The 27,250-nt window shown below is 44.9% G+C and overlaps 1 protein-coding gene and 1 long non-coding RNA gene across 3 annotated transcripts in view; both read left to right on the forward strand.

Moving 5' to 3' along the window:
• CUL4A (cullin 4A) overlaps nt 1-19,300 on the forward strand; it is a 58,270-nt gene extending 38,970 nt beyond the window's left edge. For both annotated transcript variants that reach the window (XM_003314218.6, XM_003314217.6), the window contains exons 16-20: nt 7,157-7,270; nt 8,761-8,866; nt 9,018-9,190; nt 14,675-14,827; nt 18,242-19,300. In XM_003314218.6, the coding sequence (XP_003314266.1) occupies nt 7,157-7,270; nt 8,761-8,866; nt 9,018-9,190; nt 14,675-14,827; nt 18,242-18,337 (642 nt within the window). In that variant the 3' untranslated portion in view covers nt 18,338-19,300. The remainder of the gene's footprint in view (nt 1-7,156; nt 7,271-8,760; nt 8,867-9,017; nt 9,191-14,674; nt 14,828-18,241) is intronic.
• LOC134808170 (uncharacterized) lies at nt 5-7,073 on the forward strand. Its single transcript, XR_010150588.1, has 2 exons — nt 5-617; nt 1,344-7,073. It is a non-coding gene; the product is annotated as an uncharacterized LOC134808170 (long non-coding RNA).
• Nucleotides 19,301-27,250: the final 7,950 nt, after the last annotated feature.

Genomic DNA, 27,250 nt, shown 5'->3' on the forward strand with positions numbered 1-27,250 from the left:
AAGTGTGCAGAAAGCATGCTGTCCGCTCCCGCTGTCATGCCCTTACCAGGCACAGATATGTTGCCTTCAAGAATTGTTGAATGCGGAGTTTTTAAAAATAGCCCACTCAGTCCAAAATCAAAGTGCTCTTGTGGTCTTTGGAAATCTGCTTGAGAAAGTGACCACTTTTGTCACCCTCTGTGGCTCCTCCCAGTGCAGCCTGTGTCCACCTGCTGACCTGCAGGGGGCCCATGAGCACAGGCACTTGTTTTGGAAGTTATGGCTTATTAAGCTGTGGTTCTTGTCTGGTTGTTCTTTCTTTCCATTGTAGACAGTGCTGAAGTCTTGGGAATGGCATTATTTAGGGCCTTCTTTGTCAGCCACTACTTCAGCTACACTAAACCCTTTAGTGGAGGGTTTGCACGCCGGAGGTAGAATTCTGTGCTCAATGAAGTTAAAATCAGCAGGAGATACAATACATGCACCATTCATTTAATACCAGGCAAAGGGAAAGGGCTGAGACCAGCCTGGAATCATGGAAGACTTCCTGGAAAAGGCGTCCCTTAAGCCTGATCTCAAGTAAAGATGAATGATGATTTCGTCAGCTGAGAAGGGAAGAAAGACACACAGCTACAGTGGTAGGACAGTGTGATTCCTTTCCTTATCCATCATGAGGGTCATGGCCAATGCTCCTTTAACAAAAGACAAATTAGGAGGAGAAAACTGTAACAAATTTATTTAATCAAAGTTTTATTTAACACATCAGGCTTCAGAAACGAAGACCAAAGACCCAGGGAAGACTGTCCATTGTTATGCTTAGGTTTGATAAAGAATGGGCAGCCATGTAGAAATAGGTGTGTGAGTCTGTTTTGCATTGCTGTAAAGGAATACCTGGGGCTGGGTAATTTGTAAAGAAAAGAGTTTTCATTGGCTCATGGTTCTGCAGGCTGTACAAGCATGGCACCTGTGTCTGTGCAACTTCTGATGAGGTCCCAGGAAGCTTTTACTCAAGGTTGAAGGCAAAGGGGGAGTAGGCGAGAGAGAGGGTGCAACAGGTGGGAGTCTGGGGAAGGTCCCAGACTCCTTAACAATCAGATCTCGTGGTAACTCATTACCACAGGGAGGGCGCCAGGCCATTCATGAGGGATCCACCCCCATGACCCAAACACCTCCCACCAGGCCCCACCTCCAGCACTGCAGATCACAGTTCACTGTGAGATTTAGAGGGGACAGACCCCCAAACTCTTATCAATGTGACTGGACAGAAGGGTACCATCTAACAGTAGTAGAGTAGCGGGGAAACCAGTAAGGCCTGTCTGTTCAGATTCTTCTTGGCCTCACTGGGCAATGTTCTTTCCTCCCAGGTGTAGGGCAGGACACCTCTGGAACAAGAGTCTTATGACTTAACTATCAGCAAGGTAGGTCAGAGAACTTCTTAATATCTAGATCCTACACAAAAGGGCAGGGGAAGCATCGAGTAGTATCTCCAGGCTTTATGGCTGGCTTTGGGCAGGAGGGGTTTGAGTTTTCTCTGGCCTGCCTTGGGGAAGAAGAGTTCTCATTCCAGGAGAACTTTGGGGGAGAAGGTGGGGTGGGAGAAGGTGAGTGAGAGATCTTGCTTCTGAGGCGTCCTAGCCAGACTTAGAGACATGTGCGGGATGCTCAAAGAAAGCCAGGCAGCCTGCTTTCCCTGCTGGCCACGTGGTGCTGTCCCTTCCTGTCTCCACAGTTGTTTGCGCTTCTGCACCATTCCCTTTCCCCTTAATATTCTAGTGGCTATTTCCCAAGAACATAAGCACCTGTCAAATGAGGGCATTCACTCTGATGTAATACTTTCACCCCATTTCTGTTGGTTGTCTCAGATATGTCCTTTGTGGTGTTTTTCCGGTACCCAGCTGAGCCCAAGACCCAGGCGGCCTTCGATGCTCCCTGTGAGTAGGTTCAGGTTGGGCAGGTCCAGCCAGATGCCCCGTGTCCCCATCAGGATCCCGGCGGGAGGTGTGCACTATCACGTGCCCCAGTGTCTTGGTGACATTCGATAGGATCCTCCTGTGAAGGTGCTGGCTGGTTTCTCCACCGTATCGTTAGTGTTTTTCCTTTTGTAATCACTAAATAATCTGTGAGGAGACATTTCAAGACTACTTAAACCTCTTAATCCTCATCCAGCTGTCACCTGTGTGGCGATTCCTGGCTGAATTGATTTTTACCTGGTGAATGGGGATTTTTTTCCAGCTCTATCATTTCTCTGTATTTAGAAGTTGGCATTCTAAGGAAGAGCCCTTCTTTCCACCCCCTTTATTTACTTATTTATTTCTCTCTCTTTATATCATTATGAACTCAGGGATTCTTAATTTATGTACTTATTTTGATGCTTAAATTGTCCCATATGTGGTCTGTGAGCCACCCTTAACACTGGTTCCTTTGCTCTTTGATATGCCTACATCATTTTTTTAGTACTTTTTTGTTTTCTAGCAAAAGTTGTTTGAAGCTTACCATACTGTATTTTTTTATTGTGGTAAAATATACTTTAACATTCAAGTTACCTTTTTAAAGCGTGTGGTTCAGTAACATCAAGTGCAGTTGTTCCTCAGTATCCACGGGCTATTGGCTCCAGGACTCCCACAGATACTAAAATTCACACTCAAGTCCGTTATTTTATATAAGTGTGAGATCTTATATAACCTATGCATACCCTCCCATATACTGTAAATAATCTCTAGATGATTTATAATACTTAACAAATGGTGTGTAAATAGTTGTTACGCTGTATTGTTAACAGTACAGTAACAGACCTGTCCAGATTCTTCCTGGCCTTTTAGGGGATCACTGACGAAAAAACTTAGTGCATGTTCAGTACAGACAACCATCCTTTTTTTGCTTTCAAATATTTTTGACCTGAGATTGGTTGAATCCATGGCTGTGGAACCCATGGACACAGAAGGCCAGTGGTACATTTACAGTGTTACAGAGCTGTCACCCCTGTCGATTCCAGAATTTCTCCATCATTCCATTAGCAGCTCCTCCCCAGCCTGCTCTCCTCCGGACCCCGGCAGCCACTATCTGCTTCCTGTCTCTGTGGATTTGTCTACATTAGATAGTTCACAGAAATGGAATCACAATATGTGAGCTTTTGTGTCTGGCTTCTTTCACTTAGCGTGCTGTTTTCAAAGTCCATCCGTGCTGCACCATACATCAGCGCTTTATTCCATCCGTGCCGCGCCACACGAGCGCTCTATCCCATGCGTGCCGCGCCACGCATCAGCGCTCTATCCCATGCGTGCCGCGCCACGCATCAGCGCTCTATCCCATGCGTGCCGCGCCACGCATCAGCGCTCTATCCCATGCGTGCCGCGCCACGCATCAGCGCTCTATCCCATCCGTGGCGCGCCACGCATCAGCGCTCTATCCCATCCGTGCCGCGCCACGCATCAGCGCTCTATCCCATGCGTGCCGCGCCACGCATCAGCGCTCTATCCCATGCGTGCCGCGCCACGCATCAGCGCTCTATTCCATGCGTGCTGCGCCATACATCAGCGCTTTATTCCTTTTCTGGCTGAATAACATCGCATTGTATCGATAGGTCACATCTGGTTTCTCCATTCACCAAACATTGGGCATTTGGGTTATTTCCACCTTTTGGCCGCTGTGAATAATGCTGCTATGAACATGGGTGTACAAGTTTTAGTTTGAACACCTGCGGTCACTTCTTTTGGGGTATATACCTGGGAGTGGAACTGCTGGGTCATGCAGTAACTTGAAGTTTAAGTTACTGAGGAATTGCCGGACTGTTTCCCACAGTGGCTGCAGCAGCTTTTATTCCAGTTAGCAATCACGAGAGCTTCCCACCTTCTCACGTACACCTGTGATCTGCCTCTTTCGTTGTAGCCATCCTTGTCCATATGAGCTGGTCTCTCATCTTGCCTTGATTTGCATTTCCTTGATGACTGTTGATGTTGAGCATCTTTTCATGTCCTGATTGACCATTTGCGTATCTTCTTTGGAGAAATGTCTGTTCACGTGCTTTGCCTAGTTTTTAACCGGGCTGTTTATCTTTTGTTATTAAGCTATAAGAGCTCTTTATATTCCAAATGCTAGACCCTTATCAGATCTGTGATTTGCAAGTATTTTCTCCCATTCTGTGGGCTGTCTTTTTACTTTCTTGATAGTGTGCTTTCTACAAAAGTTTTTAATTATGGTAAAATCACATTTATTTTCTCTTTTGTAACTTTTGGTGTCATGTCTGAGAAACCATTGCCAAATCAACATCACAAAAAATTGACGAGGCCAGGTGCACTGCCTCACACCTGTAATCTCAGCACTTTGGGAAGCCAAAGATCACTTGAGCCCAGGAGTTAGGAACAGCCTAGACGACATGGTAAAGCCCCGTCTCTACAAAAAATAGATTAGCTGCATGTGGTGGTGCCTGCCTACAGACCCAGCCACTCAGGAGGTTGAGGTGGCAGGATTGCTTGAGTCTGGGAGGTTAAGGCTGCAGTGAGCTGTGATCAAGCCGCTGTACTCCATCCTGGGCAACAGAGTGAGATCCGAGACCGTGTCTCAAAAAAAGAAAATAAAATAGCACTATGTATTCTCCCAAAAGTTTTATAGTTTTAGCTCATATGTTTCAGTCTTTGACCCATTTTGGGCCTGGACTGGTAGCTAGCACATAGTACCCGAACGATAACATTATGATGATAACTATCCTCATTAATACCAATCCAGTCCTAGGAATGAATCCCAAGGAGATGGTTTTTAGGAAAGATATGCACTAAGAGGTTTATCACAAACCATGGTACTTCTCAAGGCAAAAAGAAAGAAGAGGCTTATCACATTATTGACTTTTATTTAGGTATGGTAATGGCATAGTAGATACATTTCCTAAAAGAGTTCCTGTCCTTTAGAGATACAGAAATACCTACAAATGAAATGAAATCGATGATATCGCGCCTGGGATTTGGTGTCATTGAAGATGGGGAGTAGGTGCAGCAGGTGATGTATACATGTGGTTTCATAGAAAGGTGACTCTTGGGCTGAGTTTTGAAGCATTAAGAGGAGATTGCCAAGCAGATGTGAGGTCAGCAGGAATTTCTGACAGGGCACAGCTTAGACAGAAACACAGAGAAACTAAAAGGGCACGTCAAGTCTAGAGAGCAGCAGGCATTTATGCAGCACCTGCTGGTGCCATGTACAGTGCTGCAATGGGGAGTCAGAGAGCCAGAGGCCCTGCCCTGTGAGCCCCTGTCCGGAGTCCACATTCACACTGTGCTATAGATGCTGGTAGAGCTAAGAGGGTGTCAGAGAAGACCTCTCTGAGGAGGCAGTTCTGGAAATGAGTAGGTTTCATGAGGGAGATGGGATATGGGATCCAGCAGAAGAAACCACGTGTGTGAAAGTCTGAGGGGATGAGAATGTATGAAAGACAGTGGAATGATCGACTGAACTGGGCCTGGGGGATGGGAGGGGCACAGGCCAGGTCTGTGAGATCAGAGGTTAGAATTTCATGCTTTCTTTGTCCCAAGATTTTTGGAAGCCATCCAGAGACACAGGGAATGGTGAGCGTGTGGGAGAGGAGGGATTGGTTTGGATTTGTGTTCCTGCCCAAATCTCATATTGAATTGTAATCACCACTGCTGGGGGAGGGCCCGGGTGGGAAGCGACTGGATCATGGGGGCAGATTTCCCCCTTGCTGTGCTCATGGTAGTGAGTGAGTTCTCATGAGATCTGGTTGTTTAAAAGTATGTAGCACCTCCCCCTTCTCTCTCTTCCCTGCTCCCGTCATGTGAAGACGTGCCTGCTTTTTTCCCCTTACCTTCTGCCATGATTAAAAGTTTCCTGAGGCCTCCACAGCCAAGCTACTTGTACAGCCTGCAGAACTGTGAGCCAATTAAACTTTCCTTCTTTATAAATTACCCAGTGTCAGGTATTTCTTTATAGCAGTGAAAGAATGGACCCATACAAGACGTATAGGTGGATGCTGAGTCCCGGAGCATTGGCATTTGTGGAGTGGACGAGAGCAGGGGGAGGCCACGCCCTGGGCTGTCCAGAGATGGTCTCCTGAGGCGAAACTGCTGAGCCCTCGCATGCGCAGCACAGACGCGTCGGAGATCCCGGGTGCAGTGGACACCAGACAGGATCAAGCTGAAGAGTGGAGGGTATGACGGACCAGGAAGGGCATGCAGAAGTCAGGGAAAGCACCGCGCATGGGAGAGTCACGCACAGCCTGCCCCTGAGAGGCATCCGGGAAACACGAGCAGGATCCGGGCGATGGGAAAGGCTGGTGCACTGAACGCTGGGAACTTGAAAATGCAGCAACCACAATTTTAAGATCAGTAGAAAGTTTGGAAAATGTAAGAAATTCACTCAAGGCCAGGCACAGTCTAATTCCAGCGTTTTGGGAGGCCGAGGCAGGAGGAGCGCTTGGGCCCAGGATTTCAAGACCAGCCTGGGCAGCATGAGAAGACCCATCTCTACAAAAAATAAAAAATAAATCAACGGGCTTGGTGTCATGTACCTGTAGTCCCAGCTGCTCGGGACACTGAGGCAGGTGGATCACTTGCACCTGGGAGATCCAGCCTGCAGTAAGCTAGGATCACACCACAACCTGGCTGACAGAGCAAGCCTGTGTTCCAAAAAAGAAAAGAAATTCACCCAGAAACTAATCATAGAAACAACTAACTCGTGCTGCACTTTCTGTGCAGGCCCTGATGGAGGTGTTTGCCATCAGCCCCTGCACAGTGCAACGCAAGGGGTTGTGGTGTCACCCTTCACAGATGAGGAAGCAGGAGCCCCGCTCATTGCAGGGAACACCAGCCGAGGCCAGGGCCGGGCATGGCCGGGCTGAGACACAGGATCTGGCCTCAGACACCTTTTTCTTGACGGCTCCAGTCTTCACTCTGTGCCATTGGCCCCAGCAAGCCCTGGTATGTACAGAGACCACGGAATACAGCTGGTCTGTACTATGAAACACCAGTGCAGGCATTATCTCGTTGACACTGAGAAGCCCCAAAGTTCAAGGATTGAGGACATTTTTACAAATAATGGAATCCAGAAAGTATCAGAATATAGAGCTGACCTTTTAATTCAGCCGTGAAAAATTGTAAAACTCTGTGCATCGAATGGGGGGCTATTGAGATGGATGGTGTGTAGCATAATTTTGTTGTTCTTCTATGCTTGACAGATGATTAAACTTCAGGAAGTATTTAAGGCATTTTATCTTGGAAAGCACAGTGGTCGAAAACTTCAATGGCAAACTACTTTGGGACATGCTGTTTTAAAAGCGGAGTTTAAAGAAGTAAGTTGTATGTTTCATTTATTTTTTATTATTTGTAAATATGTTAATATAATTTTTTTGTTACTGGACTTTAGTAGCAAAAAAGGAGTGTTTCACTTTAATTCACTAGCTTTTATAAGTCAATAAAATTTATAACAGTTAAAGGGTTAATATTCCAATCAATAAAAATTCTTAAGAAATCAATCCATAGAAAACCATTTACCTATTGAAAAAGCAGAGAATGTGAAGAGGCAGCTCATAAAAGCAAAATTGAAAAAAATATCTGTGAAGATGCATTACACTTCTCTGCTAAACAGAGGGCTTCAAAGTAAAATACAGTAAGATGCCACTTTTTGACTAAGAGATTTGATGAAGCCTAAAAAATAAAAAAAATTAAAAAAAACGGACTCTTGCCCACTACTGGAAGAAGCATAAACTGTAGTGGGCTTTTGGAAGGGCAGTTTGGCATCGTGAACTTTGGCAACCCTGCTGCCGAACTGTTGCCTTAGTTTCAACTCTAGGAACTCATCTTAATAAGACATTTTCACGGATTAATGAATGAGAATAGTGGTTGCAGTGCTGTTATTATGAGCGATTATTTAAGAGGGGAGAATGCATACAATGCACTGATCAATGAAAGGCGCTTATGAAACAGGGCAATTATATACACTAAGCAAAAACATAAAATTCCTATTTTGTATAGCTGTTATATTAATAATAAACTTATCTGTACATTATCAAATAAGTTATACATACCTACTTTATTATTGTAGAGAGTCATATACATGAAACCATATATACTCTTCCTTAAGGTATTAGGAAAGTTAATTTCTATTATCCCCAGTTTTTGCCCTACTTGCTGACTTTAGTTGAACTTGACCTCCACAGGGTCTGTACCAGCACCGCCAACTGCAGCTCTCTCCAGGTGTGCAGGAAGGGCTTGTTATGGGCTTGTGATGAGTCCGGGCTGGGTCCGCAGAGGGAGCCACCAACTGTCACCCGAACTCTCATGTGCCTCTCGCGGGTCTGACCTGGAGGCATGTGGCAAGTTGCTGCAGCACTAACTCCTGAATAGAAAAGGAGATCATCCTGGGATATATAAGGCCAAATTGCATTCACCCCTACGTTACAGTCAGTCCCGTATAAAAGAAAGCTGGACTGTAATCCCAGTACTTGGGGAGGCCGAGGTGGGTGGATCACAAGGTCAGGAGATCGAGACCATCCTGGCTAACACAGTGAAACTCCATTTCTACTAAAAATACAAAAAATTAGCCGGGCTTGGTAGGCACCAGTAGTCCCAGCTACTCGGGAGGCTGAGGCAGGAGAATGGCGTGATTCCGGGAGGTGGGGCTTGCAGTGAGCTGAGATTGTGCCACTGCACTCCAGCCTGGGTGACAGAGCGAGACTCCTTCTCAAAAAAAAAAAGTTTGAGAGCAAAAAGAAGCTTCTTTTAATTTTTCAAAGATTGTACATGCACAGCTTCAGAGGTGTGATGAGGCCTTCTCTTCCAGGGGAAGAAGGAATTCCAGGTGTCCCTCTTCCAGACACTGGTGCTCCTCATGTTCAACGAGGGAGATGGCTTCAGCTTTGAGGAGATAAAAATGGCCACGGGGATAGGTACGAAAACTGCAGAGTGCATAGCTCCATGAGTTGTTCTTAAAGCATGTATTTGTTTTAAGATAAGACATAGACTTGGTATGATTCGTTTACTGTTGTTGAGTCTGATTCGTTTAACACCAGCCTTTGCCTGCATTTGCTTCCCATTCAGAGGATAGTGAATTGCGCAGAACGCTGCAGTCACTGGCCTGTGGCAAAGCACGTGTGCTGATTAAAAGTCCCAAAGGAAAGGAAGTGGAAGATGGAGACAAGTTCATTTTTAATGGAGAGTTCAAGCACAAGTTGTTTAGAATAAAGATCAATCAAATTCAGATGAAGGAAACTGTATGTATAAACTTTCTCTTTTTACTTATAGGGGGTTTAGCAGGGAATCATTTGTTTTTGTAGTAATGTTTTTGGCTGTTAGAGGCCTGAAGCACATTTCTAAAATAATCCAATTTCACTATGTAATGTTTATAAGAGTACTCATCTTCATGTCGCTTTCATTAACTTCACATTCTCAGTAGGAAAGAAAATCAGAAAAAAAGCCACTTAATGTTATTCCTATTCACAAAAAAGTTGTGTGCTAAGCCAGAACTCCCCGTGGTCATAGGGTTTCGAAAATTATCCACACTTTCTATGGTAATAGAATCTGATATGGTTCACTCTTGGTGTTGTACATTCTGTGGGTCTGGGTAAATGTATAATGTTATGTATCCACCATTATAGGATCATACAGGACAGTTTCATTGCCCTAAAAATTCTCTTATGTTCTGTCACTGTATCCCTGTCTCCCTCCGAGCCCCTGGCAACCCCTGACCCTGTTACTGTCACCATAGTTTTGCCCTTTCCTGAATGCCATACAGTTGGAGTCATAGTGTATATAGCCTTTTCAGATTGGCTTCTTTATTTATTAGAACGCATTTAAGGTTCACCATGTCTTTTCATGGCTGGGTAACTCTGCTTTTTGCACTGAAGGATTCTCCATTGTCTGGATGCATCACAACTTATCCCTTCACCTACTGAAGGACATCTGGTTGTTTCCAGGTTTTGGTGATGATGACTAAAGCTGCTATAAACATTTCTGTGCAGGTTTTTATGTGGACTTAAGTTTTTAACTCCTTTGAGGGTGCACCTTTTATAGTGGGCAAAAGTGAGAAGGTCTATCAGTTCTTTCTCCCGAAGGTAACCACTATTGCCCTTTTTGTTTGTGGTCACAGCCTTTTTCTGTGGTGTGAGTGTATGTAAACTTTTTTTTTAGTGGGATCACTAAGCCAGGCACAGTGACATGCACCCATAGTCTCAGCTACTCGGGAGCGTCGCTTGATCCCGGGAGTTTGAGGCCAGCCTGAGCAATGCAGTGAGACCCCAAACTCTACAAAAGAAAAAACACCTGGGATCACTGTACATATGGCACCTGTCAGGGCCCTCCTGTAGCCAGTTTTCATTGCTGATCACAGTCTTCTCCTGGCCAGGACTTGTTGGAGGAGCACAGTGCCGGTTGTGTAGACCCACCAGGGCTGGCAGTGCCCTCGGCCACAGGCACTAACATTCCTCCACTGCCCCTCCTGAAAATAAGATTACGTTCAACACCCTGGCACAGACATTTCTGTGCACTTGTTAGATTGTTTCTTTAGTGTGATTCTTGCTCTGGAGCTGCTGGGTAAAATAATGTGTACTTGTCTTAGTTTGCTCTTTTCCAAGTTGAAGTCTGGCAGATTTCACCAGAGCACAGTGTCTGCCCCCACCTCCACCTGTCCTTTGCTCACCCTGTTCTGAGCAGCCCAAAGATAGTTTGTTGCAGTTTTCATTTTGATTTCTGATTCTTTACAGCATCTTTCTACCACTCAGTAGTTTATACAAATTATATAATCTTTCTAATGCTCAGTTTCTCATATTTAAAATAGACATACTACTACCTCAAGTTGTGAGAATTAAATGAATCGTTTAGAAAGCTCTTTGCCACACACCTGTAAGCACTTCATACATGTTGATGCTGCTCTTTTTATGCTTAGCCATTTGTATTTTTCTTTTTCTAATTGCTTTTCAAGTCATATGCATTCATTATAATGTTTTTTCTCTTACTGATTAGTAGGTTTTCTTTATATATTAAGGATATTAATGCTTTGTCCCTTTTTTTTTTCGTGTTTTTTTTTGTTTGTTGTTTTTGCATTTCACTCTTGTCGTCCAGGCTGGAGTGCAGTGGTACAATCTCACTCACCGCAACCTCCGTCCTCCGGGTTCAAGAGATTCTCCTGTCTCAGCCTCTCGAGTAGCTGGGACTACAGGCGTGTGCCACCACACTCAACTAAGTTTTCTATTTTTAGTAGAGACGGGGTTTCACCATGTTGGCCAGGCTGGTCTCAAACTCCTGACCTCAGGTGAGTCACCCATCTCGGCCTCCCAAAATGCTGAGATTACAGGCGTGAGCCACCATGCCCAGCCTGCTTTGTCATTTTTGACAGATAATTTTGTTGTTTTTATTGGGTTTTTTTTCACATAACAGTTTTTAAGTTCTCAAATATAGTCTCCTTTTCTTTTATGGTTTCTGACTTAACGTGTAATGCTGTATTAGGCCATTCTTGTATTGCTATAAGGAAATACCTGAAACTGGGTAATTTATAAAGAAGAGAAGTTTAATTGGCTCACGGTTCTGCAGGCTGTACAGGAAGCATGGCGCCAGCATCACCTCAGCTTCTGACGAGGCCTCAGGAAGTTTCCAGTCATGCAAGGGGAGCAGGTGTCTCACATGGCAAAAGCATGAGCAAGAACAGGGAGGGAGGTGCCCCACATGTTTAAACGACCAGATCTCATCACCAAGGGGAGGGCCCAAGCCATTCATGAGGGACCTGCCCCCACCCACCTGGTCCCATCTCCAACACTGGAGACCACATTTCAGCATGAGATTTTGAGGGGACACATATTCAAAACCATATCATTGGCCTAAGAGACAAATTCCCTTAACCAGAGTTTTAAAAAACATTTATAGTATGTTATTTTTCTAGAAGTTTTTACATTTAAATCTTTCTTTTCATGTTGCAGAAATTATTTTAGTATCTGAAAACAGTCTAACTGCCCCCATCCTTTCCAAAACCAAATTTAAAATATCATCCTTGAACAAGTTATTTGAATTATCACCTTATTATGTATCAAATTCCTATAGGTCAGTTTCTCAGTTCTCTTCTATAAATTCTGTATCTATTTCATAGCCAGCCATTTTTTTTGTTTTGTTTTGTTTTGTTTTTTGAGACAGTGTTGCCCAGGCTGGAGTACAGTGGTGTGATCATAGCTCACTGCAGCCTCAACCTCTTGGGCTCAAGCAATCCTCCCACCTCAGCCTCAGGCATATGCCACCACGCCCAGCTAATTTTTTGTATTTTTTGTAGAGATGAGGCCTTGCCATGTTACCCAGGCTGGTCTTGAACTCCTGGGCTCAATCAGTCTTCCTACCTTGACCCCCCCAAAGTGCTGGGATTACAGCCGTGAGCCACCATGCCTGGCACCAGGTTCTTTTAATTAATGTAGCTATTCCTATAACTTTATTCTTCCAATGAACTTGACAATAATTGTATCACACCTTTGCTCCCCCAAATAAGAACATTGACATTTTTAATCCATATTGCATTAATTTGCAGAGCTTTTATCTTTATCGTATTAAATCTTGTGATTCATACATATGTGTATATATGTAAATACATACAAATCTTTTTCTCAGAGCTTTCTAGTTTTCTTCTGTAAGTCTTGCATATTTCTTGCTAGTCATAAATTTTCATTCATTCAACAAATACTTATTGAGCATCTGTGGTGGCCCAGGTCCTCTGTGAAGCACTGAGAATTCATCCATTAACAATAAAGAATAAGTCCTTGTTTCTAGGAGTGTTCAGTTTTTTCCAGCAGAGAGGTAGCAGAGGATCACACACATTGACTAACTTGTAAGAGTGGAGGAAAATGTTAGGGTAGAGAAGTGCAGGAGAGTCTAATTAAATACTGTCGTCAGCCAATGCTTTCCTGAAGAAGTGACTAGCTTTGCTCAGGAACTGAAAGAAGGCCTCTGGCTGCAGCATCGTTGCCAAAAGGGGAAGCTGAGCCAGACAGGCCTGATCAGGGAGCCACAGCTGGACCCTCTGAAGATGGCTCAGATCCGTGAAGCATTTGGAAAACCACTAGAGTTTTAAGCAAGACAGGCTAATGAAATGCTGATCTCTTATAAAGGGGACCTTTTTTCTTTACATTTCTGACGGTTTTTATCAGAATGTATGTATTAATGCTATTTGTCTTTGTATATTTATTTTATTTCCAGCCACTTTACAAAACTCTTTAGCTTTGAAAGTTTTTCTGTTGATTTTCTTGGATTTTCCAGCTCATCTACAAATAATGATCGTTTTGTCTGCACCTTTTCAATATACCTCTTTAGTCTGTTCCTGTATTGCATAGTTAGAACCTCTAAAGTAATGTTTTTAAGGAATAGCAGTGCAGCTGAGCTTCCTAATTTTATCTCTAGTTCAGAGGATGTTAACTTTTTGGGGGTCATGGATCCTGTTGAAAATGTGATGAAAGCTTGGAGTCTCTCCCATCCTGAAGCATACTTGCCTCATGTGTATGCACAGACCTTCCCCCAGCCCTCATTTCAACTGCAGATCCCCATCAGGTTCCTGTTGGACTAAGGTTAAGTTGTCTCTAGTATTTGCTGTTTGTTTCTGATAACCATGTTTTATCATGTTCAGATTCTTTTTTATTCATCCTTGTATGCTAATGTTTGTTTTAAATCAAAAAATCCATTTTCAGTTTTATCATGCCTTTTCAGCATCTATCAAGATGGTCATATAATCTAACCTTTCAACTGCTACAATGCTCTCACTTATATTCACAGATTTCCTAATGTTGATCAACACTTAACATTTCTGGAATATATCCTGATGGTCATTATGTTTTGTTTACTGTGCTGCTAGTTTTAATCTACATCACACATAGAGTTGTTGCAGCTTTCTTATAAGGAAAATAACTTTTAAAAATATTTTTTAAGTTTTGGTTTTGGAGTTTTGCTATTCTCGGAAGGTACCTTTTACTACAACAAATAAACATGCATAATAAAGTAGGATTCATCCAATGTCTGACCTTTCTTTGCATCAAAAGAACATTTCCGGCCGGGCACGGTGGCTCACGCCTGTAATCCCAGCACTTTGGGAGGCCGAGCCAGGTGGATCACGAGGTCAGGAGATCGAGACCAGCCTGGCTAACATGGTGAAACCCTGTCTCTACTAAAAATACAAAAATGAGCCGGGCGTGGTGGGGGGGGCGCCGTAGTCCCAGCTACTTGAGAGGCTGAGACAGGAGAAGGGCGTGAACCCGGGGGGCGGAGCTTGTAGTGAGCCGAGATCGCGCCACTGCACTCCAGCCTGGGTGACAGAGCGAGACTCCGTCTCAAAAAAAAAAAAAAAAAAACCATTTCCCATCAAATTCGGTAACATCAAGTCATTAATATTGAAATATAGGCCAGGTGTGGTGGCTCACACCTGTAATCCCAGCACTTTGGGAGGCCAAGGTGGGCGGATCATCTGAGGTCAGGAGTTCAAAACCAGCCTGGCCAACATAGTGAAACCCTGCCTGTACAAAAATACAAAAAGTAGCCGGGCATGACAGCGGGTGCCTGTGATCCCAGCTACTCGGGAGGCTGAGGCGAGAGAATCGCTTGATCCTGGGAGGCGGAGGTTGCAGTGAGCCGAGATCACACCATTGCACTCTAGCCCAGGCGACTGAGTGAGACTCCATCTCAAAAAATAAAAAGAAAATACAGTTTTACACTTAACTTTTTTTTTCTTTTTTGTACAGGTTGAGGAACAGGTTAGCACCACTGAGAGAGTGTTTCAGGATAGACAATATCAGATTGATGCTGCTATCGTCAGAATAATGAAGATGAGAAAGACTCTTGGTCATAATCTTCTAGTTTCTGAATTATATAATCAGCTGAAATTTCCAGTAAAGGTAAATGTAACATTAGCATAATTAAATTTGTAGTATTTGCTAAACAATTGACAAAGCATGTTTAATTCTATGTTCAGTCATATCATTTGACCTGCATTATTCATGGTGCTTTGTGTATACACTGAATGTAGAAAAACTGGCAAATGTGAAGCTCTTTATTCCAGGTGTTGCTCATCGCCACTGCAGAAATGATAGAGCCCTAAAACTCTCCTTCCCAGGGATGGTGCGCGCTTGTTCATATTTTCAGGAAGGGAAGAGGTAGATGGGACATGGAAAGCTGAACACTTTTCTCATAGTAGTAGCGGTCAAGGTTACATCACAAGATTTTAAGGAAATGATAACAATAACTAACTTACTCAGCGTTTACAGGCTACACCACGTTTTCCACCACGGTAATAGTCTACTGTTGCTGTTTCTTATGAAAGTCAGCCCAGGCCTGTCAACCCGCGTTGTGTTTTCAGAACTGAGATTTACTGTCCTGCCACGTGTGGGATGCAGGATAAGCCGGGAAAGTATTATGAAACGTTTTTTACATGTATTTATCAACCCAGGAAACACTGAACTCTGATGACGCCTGGCCTCTCAGGGACAGGACCGGCCACACGTGCTTTGGAGGGAAAGTCCCCAGATTCCATGTTGTGCAGTTTGAGCCTCCCATTCCATCAAGGGAATAAAGTTGAGATGCACTAAATAGTCGAACACTTAAGAGTCTGGTGGAAGTGCCACTGTCCATCAGCCCGCATTTGCCCCCTTCCCTGCAGAGGTGAGGTGCCGTCCTCAGGGCCCTGGGAAGCTCCAAAAGCACCATCAGGTTCACTGCCCCTTCCTCCCACCAGCTGGAGCAAGTCTCCTGTTGCCACTGCAAACAATCAGGCCCAGCGCAAAGCAGAAGCGAGCAAGGGTGGGGTGTGGCAGACCAGGGCGCCTGCTCTGCTCTCGGGTAGAGAGTGGCAGACCAGGGCGCCCACTCTGCTCTCAGGGGTAGAGTGTGGCAGACCAGGGCGCCCGCTCTGCTCTCAGGGGTAGTTGGGTTTTTTTTTTTCTTTGAGATGGAGTCTTGCTGTCCCCCAGGATGGAGTGCAGTGGCACGATCTCGGCTCACTGTAACCTCTGCCTCCCGGGTTCAAGCAATTCTCCTGCCTCAGCCTCCTGAGTAGCTGGGCTTACAGGCACGTGCCACCACACCCAGCTAGTTTTTGTATTTTTAGTAGAGACAGGGTTTCACCGTGTGGTCAGGCTGGTCTCAAACTCCTGACCTCGTGATCCGCCTGCCTCAACCTCCCAAAGTGCTGGGATTACAGGCGTGAGCCACCGCGCCCAGCCTCAGCCACATCTTGTAAAATGTGTGGCTTATCACTGAATAGAAGGTGAAGTTTGTTTGGAAAATAGAGGGTCTCTCTTGTATAGGGAGAGCCTTGCACGTAAGTGCTCACACAGATTTTCTTCCTAATACAGCAGAGCTGGAGTGGCTGTTCCCTCTGGGCAGAGACAGGCTGTGGCTGTGGATTCGTCTCCTCAGTCACCTACTCTTAGTGCAGGAACACTGGGGATTGTAGTTTCACTTACGTGGACATGGCATGCAATAACTATGTAAATAAACGAGAATAAAAATACAGGCCAGGCGCACTGCCTCACGCCAGCGATCCCAGCACTTTGGGAGCTGAGGCAGGCGGATTGATTGAGCCCAGGAATTTGAGACCAGCCTGGGCAACATAGTGAGACCCCTTCTCTACAAAAAATAAAATTAGCCAGGCATGGTGGTGTGCAGCCTGTGGTCCCAGCTACTGGGGAGGCTGAAGCATGAAGATTGCTTGAGTCCAGGAGGTGGAGGCTGCAGTGAGCTGAGATCGCACCACTGCACTCCAGCCTGGGCGACAAAATGAGACCCCATCTCAAAATAAATAAAAAAAATAAAATACAGTACTTAGGCAGAAGCATCCTTTCAAAGGATAAAAGTGCCCCAGTAAGACATGTTGAGATGTTCCTTTCAAATAAAAATGTGTCACGTGATCGGGTCTGCCTCGCTTATGTGCTCTTACTGATGGCAGATGTCGGGTCTGCCTTGCTTATATGCTCTTACTGATGGCAGATGTGGGGTCTGCCTCGCTTATACGTGCCCTTACTGATGGCAGATGTCGGATCTGCCTCGCTTATACGTGCCCTTACTGATGGCAGATGTCGGGTCAGCCTCGCTTATACGTGCCCTTACTGATGGCAGATGTCGGGTCTGCCTTGCTTATATGCTCTTACTGATGGCAGATGTGGGGTCTGCCTCGCTTATACGTGCCCTTACTGATGGCAGATGTCGGATCTGCCTCGCTTATACGTGCCCTTACTGATGGCAGATGTCGGGTCAGCCTCGCTTATACGTGCCCTTACTGATGGCAGATGTCGGGTCTGCCTCGCTTATACGTGCCCTTACTGATGGCAGATGTCGGATCTGCCTCGCTTATACGTGCCCTTACTGATGGCAGATGTCGGGTCTGCCTCGCTTATACGTGCCCTTACTGATGGCAGATGTCGGATCTGCCTCGCTTATATGTGCCCTTACTGATGGCAGATGTCGGGTCTGACTCGCTTCTATGTGCCCTTACTGATGGCAGATGTTGGGTCTGCCTTGCTTATATGCTCTTACTGATGGCAGATGTCGGATCTGCCTCGCTTATACGTGCCCTTACTGATGGCAGATGTCGGATCTGCCTCGCTTATACGTGCCCTTACTGATGGCAGATGTCGGGTCTGCCTCGCTTATATGTGCCCTTGCTGATGGCAGATGTCGGGTCTGCCTCGCTTATACGTGCCCTTGCTGATGGCAGATGTCAGATCTGCCTCGCTTATTATATGTGCCCTTACTGATGGCAGATGTCGGGTCTGCCTCGCTTATACGTGCCCTTGCTGATGGCAGATGTCGGATCTGCCTCGCTTATACGTGCCCTTGCTGATGGCAGATGTTGGATCTGCCTCGCTTATACGTGCCCTTGCTGATGGCAGATGTCGGGTCTGCCTTGCTTATACGTGCCCTTGCTGATGGCAGATGTCGGGTCTGCCTTGCTTATACGTGCCCTTACTGATGGCAGATGTCGGGTCTGCCTCGCTTATATGTGCCCTTACTGATGGCAGATGATGTATGTACATTTCACAAGTTTCACGTTTCCCTCAGGAAGCCACGCTCTGACCATAAACTCACATGGACGCTTTTTTTATCAAGAGATAATGTTAACTTTGTCTTTAAAATAGAAAGTTTTGTTCATTTCATAAATATGTGTATAATTATAAATGATTTTCATATAAATATCTATTTGTATATATATTTCTATAAGTATAGTTACATACTTCATGCATATACCCCTTGTATGTAAATGTTTGTAAATTTAATGCCACTGTAATTAGGGGAGTTTTATTCTTCTTTTTTAGCCTGGAGATTTGAAAAAGAGAATTGAATCTCTGATAGACAGAGACTATATGGAGAGAGACAAAGACAATCCGAATCAGTACCACTACGTGGCCTGACGCATCTGCAGACGGTTCCCCTTCATGAAACACTAGAATGTACCCTCAGAGCAGGAAGCACACCTGTGCCATTTCTGGGACTCTGATTGATCCAGCTGTGGACATTGGAAGGCGAAGGAAGGGAGGTGGCTCCTGGGTCGTCTTTCACAAGGCTCAAGACTTCAACCTGCAGATGTATCTTTTTCCCTCCAGTTTTTCCTCTAGTTCTTTTAGGCATTTAAATTGTTTCTGTTACTCTGTGCAAAATAACTTTGAGATTGGACAAGAAGATGTTACTAAAGAGAAGTTCCTTTAAAAGGTCTTGTTCTTGTGTCAAAAAGCTGCAAGTTTGGTTTATTCTCGTGTGTGATCATGAGTGCACAATGAAGAAGACCCTAGATGCTGCATTTTTTAGCTCTGAAGATTCCTTAGGTATCCCTGAAGACAGCTCGCTCAGATGATCAGCATTTAGAGTGAAAACAAGGGCCCTTCGTGGGTGAACATTAGAAAGAGCCAGGGTTCAAAGCTGGTGAATGGATGACGCACCCTAGCCACTGGCCCCTCTCTGTTTCATGTATTTCCAAAAGTTGTAAACTTTGATGGCTGATTTTTCGTAAGTCAGGTTTCTAAGTGAGCTCCCTGAGGTGCCAAGGCCATGGTGTCCGCCCTGCTGCGTCTGTTCGTTTCAGCTGAGTTCCTTGTGAATCTCTGTTTTAGGGTTTGGGGCTAGTGTGTTTGTGTTTCCATTCTAAGATTGAGTCTGGCAGTCCCTGTTTTTTTGCATTGGGGTAACTGCTCTTTGATTTTTTTTAATTGCAGTATTTGTGTGATTGCAATAATAAAGTTTGGTTTGGTTTTTACAGTCATGCGCAGGGACGATCCTTGTTCTCTGCTGTAAACTGTAAAAAGTTTGTGGAGACTTAAAGTCTTGATGTTGTGAAGCAGAGGTTATTTTGTGGAAAGATTAAAAGGATTTTGTTGGTACCTGGTTTTGTGTTGTGTATATATACATGAGGTTGAACAGTGAAAGGAAAGTTCAGTAGTGATGTTAGAAGGGTAACTATGACAAAGATACTTTTGAGATAACATTTAAAAGTACTTTATATTTTACATAATAGCATGTTTCATTTTGATTAAAAGCTACCAAAGGAATTTTGATCATGGCATAAGTGTTTAAAGCAATATTTTCTGGAATATACCAAGTTTATATAATTTGATTTTGTGCTAAATTATTAAGAGTCTCTTTTTGAAACATGCGGGTTTGAAATATGACACCTTGTGGGTTTCCATATTAAAATCCTCACTCTTTACTTGTCATTTCTATCTTTGAAAATTTTCATTTATGAGTTCCATGATATGTGGTCTAAGAAAGACCAAACAGATTTCTATTTTTTTTTCTTATAAGTTCGTTGTGTCTAGAGATTGTTAATATTGTAATTTAATGTAGACTTACTTTGAATAAAATTAGTTTAATTGGCCTTAAAATTACATTAATAAAACTTTGTGATATGCAAATGACACATTCTTCATAACTCTTTAGCAGCTTTGACTACTAGTGCACTAGACAGAAGTCAGAGCAGGGAGCACCTGTCCCCTCTCAAGTGATTATTCTTTCCTGGCCACCTCTACCACAAAATACCAGTGGGGCCAGGTAGTGACAAGTGGGTCTTTTTTACTTGGACGATTCGTTGTGCTGTGCCTTTGTTTCATTCGAGCACAGTGGCTCACGCCTGTAGTCCCAGCTATGGGAGGGCAAGGTGGGAGGATCGTTTGAGCCCGAGTTCCAGACCATCCTGGGCACCATAGGGAGATCCTGTTTCCATTTTAGTTTATTTATTTTTAATTGAGGTGGAGTCTTGCTCTGTTGCCCAAGCTGGAGTGCAGTGGTGCAATCTCAGCTCACTGCACCCTCTGCCTCCTGGGTTCAAGCAGTTCTCCCACCTCAGTCTCCCAAGTAGCTGGGATTACAGGCACCCGCCATCATGCCCAGCTAATATTTGTATTTTTGTAGAGACGGAGTTTCACCATGTTGGCCAGACTGGTCTTGAACTCCTAACCTCAGGTGATCTGCCCGCCTTGGCCTCCCAAAGTGCTGGGATTACAGGCATGAGCCACCATGCCCGGCCTGCCTGTTTCTGTTTTATAAAAGAAAGGAAAATCTATTTATATCTATTCTCTTATTTAGCAATATTTAATGTTTTATTGTTAAAGGTCAGTGTGGTAAAACAAATAGTATAGAAGAAATCATTGAAAAAGAAACAGCACTTAGACAGAAATGCTGTAAAAGTGGAAAGGAGAAGGTGAAATTACTTGCAGGTTAGATGGTTGCATACCCAGGTCATCTAAGGAGCAAATGAAAAGCTGTGACTGAAGAAAGAATTCACCAAGTTAACCAGACACAAAATTAACAAAAACAAACATCAGTAGCTTTCCTATAAATACAGGCTATAATGGAGGGTCATTTTTTATTTTTATTTAGAGACAGGGTCTTAACTGTCACCTGGACTGGAGTGCAGTGGCATGATCATGTCTCACGGCAGCCTCTACCTTCTGGGCTCAAGCAATCCTCTCTTCTCAGCCTCCTGAGTAGCTGGGCCTACAGGTGTACATCACCACGCCCAGATAATTTTTATTGTATTTTTTATAGAGGCAGTGTCTTGCTATGTTGCCAAGGCTGTTTGTACTCCTGGCCTCAAGCCAACCTCCCACCTCAGCCTCCCCAAATGCTGGGATTACAGGCATGAGACACTGCACCTGACCAGAAGTCATTTTTTCAATAGCAACCCCAAAAAAAGATAAAATACCTAGTAACAAATAGGGAAACACCTATGTGAAAGGTATTATAACATTACTAAGGAACACAGGCCCTGAATAAGTGAAAGTTCTGTTTATTCTCACATTTTGCTATACAGTATCTTAAGATGTAAAACCTTCCTTTAAAACACAAGCGGATTCTGAAGTTAAAACAGAAAAGCAAATATGCCAGACTAGTCAAATTGTTTTAAATTCTGCTGTTTTTAGAACATTGTAATTGAAACAGCATGATGCTGGCCCTTTAAAAAGATTCCTGGAACAAGAAAGTCCACAAGTAAGCCAAATACACAGGAATTCGGCGTGGCACAAAGGGGCCGTGTGTGATCAGGAACTGGAACTTTGCAACAAGTACCCATGCTCGGAAGTTTGGGCCACCTTGAAAAGAGAAAAGTTGGATTAGACTCCTTTTTATACTAAGGGAAGTTCCAAGTGGTCAAGTATTTATGTGTAAAAAAAAATACATATATGAAACCATAATCATAAGATACTTTTTTTGTAAATTGACTATTATTGTATAAATTTATAGAGTATAAAGTGATCTTATAAATTATGCATACAATGTGGACTAGTCAAGCTAGTTACATCCATCACCTCAAATACTTAACATTTTTGTAGTGAGAACATCTGAAATTTTCTCTTAGCAATTTTGAAATGTACAATACTCAATTTTTGACTGTATTCACCATGCTGTACAATAGAACTCAGAAAAAGAAAAATATAGTCCTCCTTTCTAAGATTTTTGTACCCGTTGCCCCTTTATTTGTGTTTTTCCACTAAGTGATCTAGTGAATTCACATCGATTTTTTTTAAAAAGGATTGACATTAAATGACATCTTTTAAAGTCAACATGGGGGAAAACAAGGTTAAAAAAACGGGAACCCTTGCCGGGCACGGTGGCTCATGCCTGTAATCCCAGCACTTTGGGAGGCTGAGGCGGGCAGATCACGAGGTCAGGAGATCGAGACCATCCTGGCTAACACAGTGAAACCCCGTCTGTACTGAAAATACAAAAAAAAGCGCCCAACGTGGCGGCAGGCGTCTGTAGTCCCAGTTGCTGGGGAGGCTGAGGCAGGAGAATGGCGTGAACCCGGGAGGCGGAGCTTACAGTGAGCTGAGATTGCGCCACTGCACTCCAGCCTGGATGACAGAGCAAAACTCCATCTCAAAAAAAAAAAAAAAACTGGAACCATCTTGGATAAAATGTACGACAAAGTACTGATGAGTTTAATGTTAACAGACTAGAAGTCAGCAAGAAGACCAGCAACAAGCCTTTGGATAAGTGAGTTCTTCATTAGCTTTAAGAGAGTGGGAGCAGAGGAAACGGGTACCGTGAGGGCAGACCTGCTTTCAAGAACAGATGAACAGCGGCTGAGAATGACTCCGAGAGGTCGCAGGAGCAGAGCTGCATTTCAGTGGCAGGTGACTGGGCATCGTCCTGCAGCAAGGCCCTAATATCCCAGGAGAGGGCGGGATCGAGGGCACAGGGAGTGGGGGCAGGTGAGGGCTGGCCATAGGTGTGGTGCCGGGGGAGACATTGGTTGTGACGGTGACCATGGCCCTAGGCTGGAGGGTGGGGGGTCATGTAACATGAAGATTTAGGAGGTAAGCTTGGAGGGCGCAGCTGTTGGCAATGATGATCTGGGTGAGGACAGACGGGGAACTGGGGCCAGAGCATGGGAGACAAGACCTGATGGTCGTCCAGCAGTCAGGGACGGTGACAGGAGCCGGTGATGGAGGCCCTGAGTGCAGGACAGCCCTGGGGCCTGGAGGTGGGCCAGCCAGTGAGAAGGGCGCACCCCCGCCGGGGTGTCCAGCAGCATGGAAGGAGCATGGCCTGGAAGCAGCAATGGGCAGAAGGGAGGGCCTCGCCCCAGAGGCAGCCCCAGGGGGAGGGTCACGAAGTGAGCAGCGGGCCTCTGCCCCCTCCACGGAGGCACGGGCACCCTGTGGTGGGTTTGGAAGGAGAAACCAGGCAGTGGCCAGGCCCAGGCCTCATGCAGCAGCCCGGGAAGTTCAGGGGAAGAGGAGTGCAGGTGTTAGGACCGCCTAGCAAGAACGTTTAGGAGATGGAGGTTTTGTCAACCACAGACTGAATTCAGAAAGGGCTGGAGGGGGCAGAGGTGACAGTTGGGCCATGTGAGAGTGAGAGGCCCAGCAGTGATGGGGGACAGGCTGGTGGGCTCTGGTGAGGGAGGTCAGCTCGAGGGATCTGAGACATTGTGAAATGATGGTCTCTCAGGTAAATTTGTGAGGGTATATTAAATTTGAAAATGCCCACACCTTTGACCCAGTAAGTTCCATTCACTCACGTAGAATGATTTCTAGTACTGTTCTCGCACACATAGAAAATACTTTAAATGTCCTTCAATAAGGAAACAGACCATGTGCTAAGTCCATGCATATGTGATATTCTGACCATGCAGCTTGAACCAAGATCTAGATGTCCATTTGGAGTGAGTGTCAAGAGATACCACGTAAGAAAAGAGAGCAGTGCCGTCCTGCCACCACTGTGTGTGCGGCCCGTGTACGTGTGAATAACGACGGCTCAACTCCAGAATGGAAGGCTGCGAGCAGGTATGCGAGAATCTTTTCTATGCATATACCATTTTGTATTTTTTTAATTTTGTGTCAAAAGAATGTTTAAAAGTAATGACAAATTATTAAGAAAACAAAATGGCCCCACCCACTGTGTTGTTTCTTTACCATAAAACACAAGGAATCAGCCAACCCAAAGTAATTGCACTTCCCCGCCCGCTCTCCTCCCAACCTAATCCACTGTTGTCATCAGTTATTTTATGGGTTACCTTTGTAATTGTAATGGACATATTGAAACCCTATTCTCTCGATCCATGAATATACTCAGTTTCTCATGAATACCTCCTGTATTGGCAGGCCAGGCACAGTGGCTCACACCTGTAATCCCAGCACTTTGGGAGGCCGAGGCGGTGGATCACGAGGTCAGAAGATCAAGACCATCCTGGCTAACACAGTGAAACCCGTCTCTACCAAACAAAAAATTAGCCAGGCGTGGTGGCGCACGCCTGTAGTCCCAGCTACTCGGGAGGCTGAGGCAGGAAAATCACTTGAACCTGGGGGGCAGAGTTTGCAGTGAGCCAAGATCGCACCACTGCACTCCAGCCTGGGCGACAGAGCGAGACTCTGTCTCAAAAAAAAGAGAAATGTAATCCTTTGTGCAGCTCAAAGAATATTCTAAGCATCAAAGACAAGCTATTTCTTTCCACATTCCATTAAAGCTGAAAATGTATGTCATGTTTTAACTTGCTTTATATTTGCACTATGGCATTTTTGTCCAGCTTTTTTTTTCCTGGAGTTTTTAATTGCTACTGATGACCAAAAAAAAAAAAAAAAAAAAAGGTGCCTTTTGTCTTATCACTAAGATAATTTCCTTGTCACAGTTTGCAAAAACCCAATTTTTTTCTTAAAACACACATTTCGGAGCTGGTCACGGTGGCTCACGCCTGTAATCCCAACACTAGGAGGCCAAGGCAGGAGGATCATGAGGTCAGGAATTCCAGACCAGCCTGTCCAACATGGTGAAACCCCATCTCTACAAAAAATACAAAAATTAGCTGGGCGTAGTGGCTCGTGCCTGTAGTCCCAGCTACTTGGGAGGCTGAGGCAGGAGAATCGCTTGAACCCAGGAGGCTGAGCTTGCAGTGAGCCGAGATTGCACCATTGCACTCCAGCCTGGGCGACAGAGCGAGACTCTGTCTCAAAAAAAAAAAAATCATTTATCAGAATCCTCTAATAGTGGTTTTCTTGTTGTTTTGGGGTTTTCGTGGTTTTTTTTTTATATGGAGTCTCACTCTGTCATTCAGGCTCGGGTACAGTGGTGCAATCTCAGCTCACTGCAACCTCCGCTTCCCAGGTTCAAGTGATTCTCCTGCCTTAGCCTCTGGAGTAGCTGGGATTACAGGTGTGTGCAACCACACCTGGCTAATTTTTGTATTTTTAGTAGAGACAGGGTTTCACTGTGTTGTCCAGGCTGGTCTCAAACTCCTGACCTCAAGTGATCTGCACGCCTCAGCCTCCCAAAGTGACAGGATTACAGCTGTAAGCCACGGCACCTGGCCCTCTGATAAGTAGTTTGGTTTTGGTTTTGAGACGGGAGTGCAGTGGCGCAATCTCGGCTCACTGCAACCTCAGCCTCCTGGGTTCAAGCGATTCTCCTGCCTCAGCCTCCTGAGAAGCTGGGGTTACAAGCGTGTGCCACCATGCCTGGCTAATTTTGTTTGTATTTTTAGTAGAGATGGGGTTTCACCATATTGGTCAGGCTGATTTCAAACTCCTGACCTTGTGATCCGCCTGCCGTGGCCTCCAAAAGTACTGGGATTACAGGCGTGAGCCACCGCGCCTGGCCTAATAATGTTTTAAATTGAACTATGGGCCAGGCATGGTGGCTAACACCTATAATCCCAGTACTTTGGGAGGCTGAGGTGGAAGGATGGCTGGAGGCCAGGAGTTTGAGACCAGCCTGGATAACAGACCTCAGCTCTACAAAAAAATTTAACAATTAGCCAGGCATGCTGGTGCTTGCCTGTAGTACCAGCTTCTCAGGAGGCTGAGGTGGCAGGATCACTTGAGCCTGTGAAGTTGAGGCTGCAGTGAGCTATGATCGCACCACTGCACTCCAGCCTGGGCGACAGAGTGAGACCCTGTCTCAAAAAATAAATTAATAACTAAAAATAATATAAATAATACAATGAATCGGCTGGGCGCAGTAGCTCACGCCTGTAATCCCAGCACTTTGGGAGGCCGAGGCAGGCGGATCACGAGGTCAGGAGATCGAGACCATCCTGGGTAACATAGTTAAACCCCATCTCTACTAAAAATACAAATAATAATAATAATAATAATAATACAATGAATCATTTGCCTCTTTTTTTTTAAGAGACGAGGTCTCACTGTGTTTCCCAGGCCGGAGTAGAGTGCCCTGGCCATTCCCAGGCACGATTCGATGCACCCCCACTTCCGGCCGCATCATTTGCTTTTGAGCCCCTGCATAGCTGTGATCCTGGAACCCATTTTCTCTGCATTCCTGTGTAGGTCCACTCCTTGGATCTCAGTCTTCTCTTTTTCTTGTCTTCTGGTTTTATTAAGTAGATTCTTTTTTTTTTTTTGAGACAGTCTCACTCTGTTTCCCAGGCTGGAGAGTACAGTGGCACGATCTCAGCTCACTACAATCTCTGCTTCTTGGGTTCAAGCGATTCTCCTGCCTCAGCTTCCCGAGTAACTGGGATTACAGGTACACCACCACGCCCAGCTAATTTTTGTATTTTCAGTAGACATGGGGTGTTGCCATTTAGCCAGGCTGGTCTCAAACTCCTAACCTGCCTCAGCCTCCTGAGTAGCTGGGATTACAGGCACACGCCACCACGCCCAGCTAATTTTTGTATTTTCAGTAGAGAAAAAGCCAGGCTGGTCTCGAACTTCTGACCTCAGGTGATCCACCCACCTCAGCCTCCCAAAGTGCTGATTATAGGCGTGAGCCACTGTGCCGGGCCTCATTAGGTAGATTCTTAAATGATCTTCTCAGAAAGAATGCCTGGGAGACAAATTTCCTGAATCCTGGCTGGACTGTTTTTATTTCACACTTGTGTTTGATTGTTTGTCTACATAAAAACTCTAGGCTCAAAATCACTTTCCCTCAGAACTTTGAAGGGATTGCACTGCCATAGTCTTCTATTTTCTAGCTCTAAAGTCTGATGCCATTTTGTTAACTAACCTGTAGTTCTTTCATGTCACTTTTGGAATCTTCTGTTCCTGGAGTTTTGGTATCTCACAAGAGTGTCTCGGTGTGTGTCCACTTTCATTTGGCCTCTGCCAGTCACCCACTGAGCCTTCAGACTGGAAGACTCCGGACTTCTGTTCCAGGAAGTGTTCTTTTTTGACATTCTACATTGCCTCTTCCCCTTCAACTTCTTTGCTGTCACTTTCCTTAGCACTAATCTTTCTAAGTAAACCAACTGGAAGGTCTAATGAGAAGGGCTGGCCTCACCCCTCCCCACTCATAGTTCACTGTCCATCTTTGTTTCTGGTTAGCTTTTCTCTTGGTGGCCTCTATTATCAGATTATTGTTTCTTGGTTTTCTTTTTAATA

This window comes from Pan troglodytes, chromosome 14 (genome assembly GCF_028858775.2).
Source record: "Pan troglodytes isolate AG18354 chromosome 14, NHGRI_mPanTro3-v2.0_pri, whole genome shotgun sequence".
In the NCBI taxonomy this organism is placed as follows: domain Eukaryota; kingdom Metazoa; phylum Chordata; class Mammalia; order Primates; family Hominidae; genus Pan; species Pan troglodytes.